This window comes from Sceloporus undulatus, chromosome 5 (genome assembly GCF_019175285.1).
Source record: "Sceloporus undulatus isolate JIND9_A2432 ecotype Alabama chromosome 5, SceUnd_v1.1, whole genome shotgun sequence".
Classification (NCBI taxonomy): Eukaryota; Metazoa; Chordata; class Lepidosauria; order Squamata; family Phrynosomatidae; genus Sceloporus; species Sceloporus undulatus.
In genome coordinates this window covers 11833220-11836515 of record NC_056526.1, presented here as the reverse complement: position 1 = coordinate 11836515, position 3296 = coordinate 11833220, and the positions used below count along the sequence as shown (strand labels likewise).

General features: G+C 39.6%; 1 protein-coding gene across 1 annotated transcript in view; it reads left to right on the top strand.

The window, feature by feature from the left end:
• The first annotated feature begins 1259 nt into the window (after positions 1-1259).
• The window catches only part of ST8SIA1 (ST8 alpha-N-acetyl-neuraminide alpha-2,8-sialyltransferase 1), a 74037-nt gene continuing 72000 nt past the window's right edge, over positions 1260-3296 (top strand). Inside the window, exon 1 of the mRNA XM_042466493.1 lies at positions 1260-1400. Coding sequence (XP_042322427.1) covers positions 1299-1400 — 102 coding nt within the window. The 5' untranslated portion in view covers positions 1260-1298. The remainder of the gene's footprint in view (positions 1401-3296) is intronic.

The window sequence follows — 3296 nt, the reverse complement described above, 5'->3', positions numbered from 1 at the left end:
ATAATTATATAATAGGCAACTGTGTTGTTCATATTATTTCATCTATTCATTAGGAGGAGTAGCTAATACCCCAGAGGAGAGGATCAAAATTCAAAATGACCTTAATAGATTAGAAAGCTGGACCAAAGCTAACAAAATGAATTTCAACACAGAGAAATGTAAAGTTCTGCACTTAGGGTGAAAAAATGAAATGCATAAATATAGGATGGGGGACACCTGGTTTAACAAGATTCCATGTGAAAGAGATCTGGGAGTTGAACATGAGTCAACAGTGTGATGTGGCAGCTACAAAGGCCAATGCAATTCTAGGCTACACCAATAGAAGGATAGTGCCACTGTATTCTGCTTTGGCCAGGCCCCACCTGGAACACTGTGTCCAGTTCTGAGAACCACAATTCAAAAAGGATATTGAGAAACTGGAGCATGTCCAAAAGAGGGCAGCTAAAATGGTGAAGGGTTTGGAAACCATGCCCTATGAGGAGAGACTTAGGGAGCTGGGTATATTTAACCTGGAGAAGAGATTATTAAGAGGTGATATGATAGCCGTGTTTAAATATTTGAAGGGGTGTCACATTGAAGAGGAAGCAAGCTTGTTTTCTGCTGCTCCAGAGAACAGGACCCAAAACAATGAATGCAACCTACAAGAAAAGAGATTCCACCTTAACATTAGGAGGAACTTCTGACAGTAAGGGCTGTTTTACAGTGGAATACATTCCCTCGGAGTGTAGTGCAGTCTCCTTCCTTGGAGGTCTTTAAACAGAGGCTGGATGGCCATCTGTCAGGGATGCTTTGATTGAGATTTCCTGCATGGCAGGGGGTTGGACTGGATGGCCCTTGTGGTCTCTTCCAACTCTATGATTCTCCAAAACAGCCCAGTGATGATTCATCATACTCCATGATCATGGAATACTGATTGACTGTTAGAGTTGGGGAGGGGGAACACAGAAAATTAGGAATGAGAGGAGGATAGAATGATATCTTGAGGAGAGGGCATGGCTGTCTATCTGTCTGTCTGGAACCCTGAACAGGGCCATCAGATACTGCAATGTTTATTGCAGGGTTCACTTGTTTTACAAAGTGAGTTCTGCAGGGATTGAAGGTCACATCAAAACCTTTTCCCTGTACCATATATAGTCAAAGAGTTGAAATATTCCCACCCCTGTTTTCCATAATTCTTGTGCAAAGCTGATAAATATTTCTCATCAATGTATTCAACTCAGTTTTCTATCTTTTCCCCCATTTTTTTTCTTCCTAGGAAACTACTGAAAGAATGCTGTGACCCTGGCCAGCTCTTTGCCATGACAAAAGAGAACTCTCCAGTGGGAAAGAATCTCTGGTATGATGGCGAATTTCTGTACTCCTTCACCATTGACAATGAAACCTTCTCACTTTTTCCAAAGGTTAGTAACAATCTTGTTCTGTTCTGCTGCGTAAACCTTCCTGTATCATAGCTGACTACACATGGGCAGCTGTAGTTATTTTTCAGGTGATTGAAGAATGGTGGTGAACATACTTAAGTTCCTAACCTTGGAGAATACAGAGTACCAGGTTATACTGAACAGCTGTCAAACCTGAGAACTACATAGGTCTACTAGGATGCTAAATCTAGACTGAAAAAATCTGTATATCAGATCTACCCACTGTTATTTATCAATGGATTAACTTGGTGTCTTTTAATGGGCAGATGGGAGTCCTCAGACACTATTTTTCTACATGCATCTGGGACTCCTAATTCTTTCTCTAGTTGCTTTCATGCCTGCTAGGCCTTAATTAATTGGACTCATGCTAAAATCAAAGCTCTCTCTGTATTTTTCTTTGAAACAAAAGCCTATAACAGATTGGGCAAATACACTGGACTGTTTGAACAAAGCCCCATCCCAAACTCTGATCCTCCAGATGTTTTAGATTTCAACTCCCAGAAGCCTCAGCCATCTGGGCAAACAGTCTGGGATTCTGGAAGCCAAAGTCCAAAACACCTGGAAGGCCAGAGTTTGGGAATCACTGTGCCTAGCACAACTTGGCAGAATTTGGCAAGGTTACATGCTGGACTAATATTTGCAAGATCTGGGTATGAGGCACTATGGACTTATGCAAAATGCTACTACTGTTGAATGCTTGCAGTGGTTGAGGAAAGAAACCCTGAGATAAGACCAGAAAAGCTGTGCTGTTGCCACAGCTGAAAGTGTTGGAGAATTCACTTGTTGGATAATTGGATAAACAGGGTGGAGAATGTTGAGAAGCCATTTATTTGAACACAAGTAGGGTTGCCAGGAGAAATGTGGGATAAGACTCTTGTGCCTTTAATGGCTAGTTAATGGTGGAGGAGAGAAATTTAGCAGTTGACAAGCAACACCTGCCAAATTCCCTCTTAACACAGCCCTAATGCATTCACTTCTTTTTCTCTGCCCCCCCCCCCCCCGCAAAGATTTGTTGTCATTTCTCATTATGGTGTGTGTGTGTGTGTTACTTTCCCCCAGAACTAATTTTTTAATTTGGAAAAGTTAACCATTGCTTGTTGCTTTTTCACTTAGTTGCTTTATGGGGGAGGGAACCCCTTAGGACTCATAAGAGTATTTCATGAAATGTGAACAGAATCTTGTCAAGATGCCTAAATGTACAGGTTGAGGCTCTTATCTGAACTGCTTGGGACCAGAGGTATTTTGGAATTTTTAAGAATTTTGGAATACCTATGCTGTTTTTGCATATATGTACATAATGAGATACTTTGGAGATTGGACCCAGGTCTAACACAAAATTCATTTATGTTTCATATACACCTCATACACAGAGCCTGGAGGTAATTTTATATTATATTTTTAAAAATAGTTTTGCACTTGAAACTAAATTCATATACATTGAACCATCGGAAAGCAAAGGTGTCACTGTCCCAGCCACCCATGAGAAAAAGTTTTGGGTTTTAGAATATTTCGGATTTCAGAATTCTGAATAAAGGAGATTCAACTTGTACCTTTTGAAAATTACTTCATGAAGCAGCAAAGAAGTATTACTTGCTACACTGATGAAGTAACCTATTCCCACTTACTATGAGATATATCTTTGTTACATCCTTATTACTAAAAGCAAGCAAACTGTAACTCATTACAAGTTACTATGATGCTTGTAACACACTGCCAAAATCTGGTTGGTTGGTCCGAACCAGAATAGACAAATTGAATAAATTATGGAATGTTCATAGATGTAGATAATTCCACTGATGTGATGGGTCTACTCAACAATAGGATTCAGGACATAATAATAATAATAATAATAATAATAATAATAATAATAATAATAAT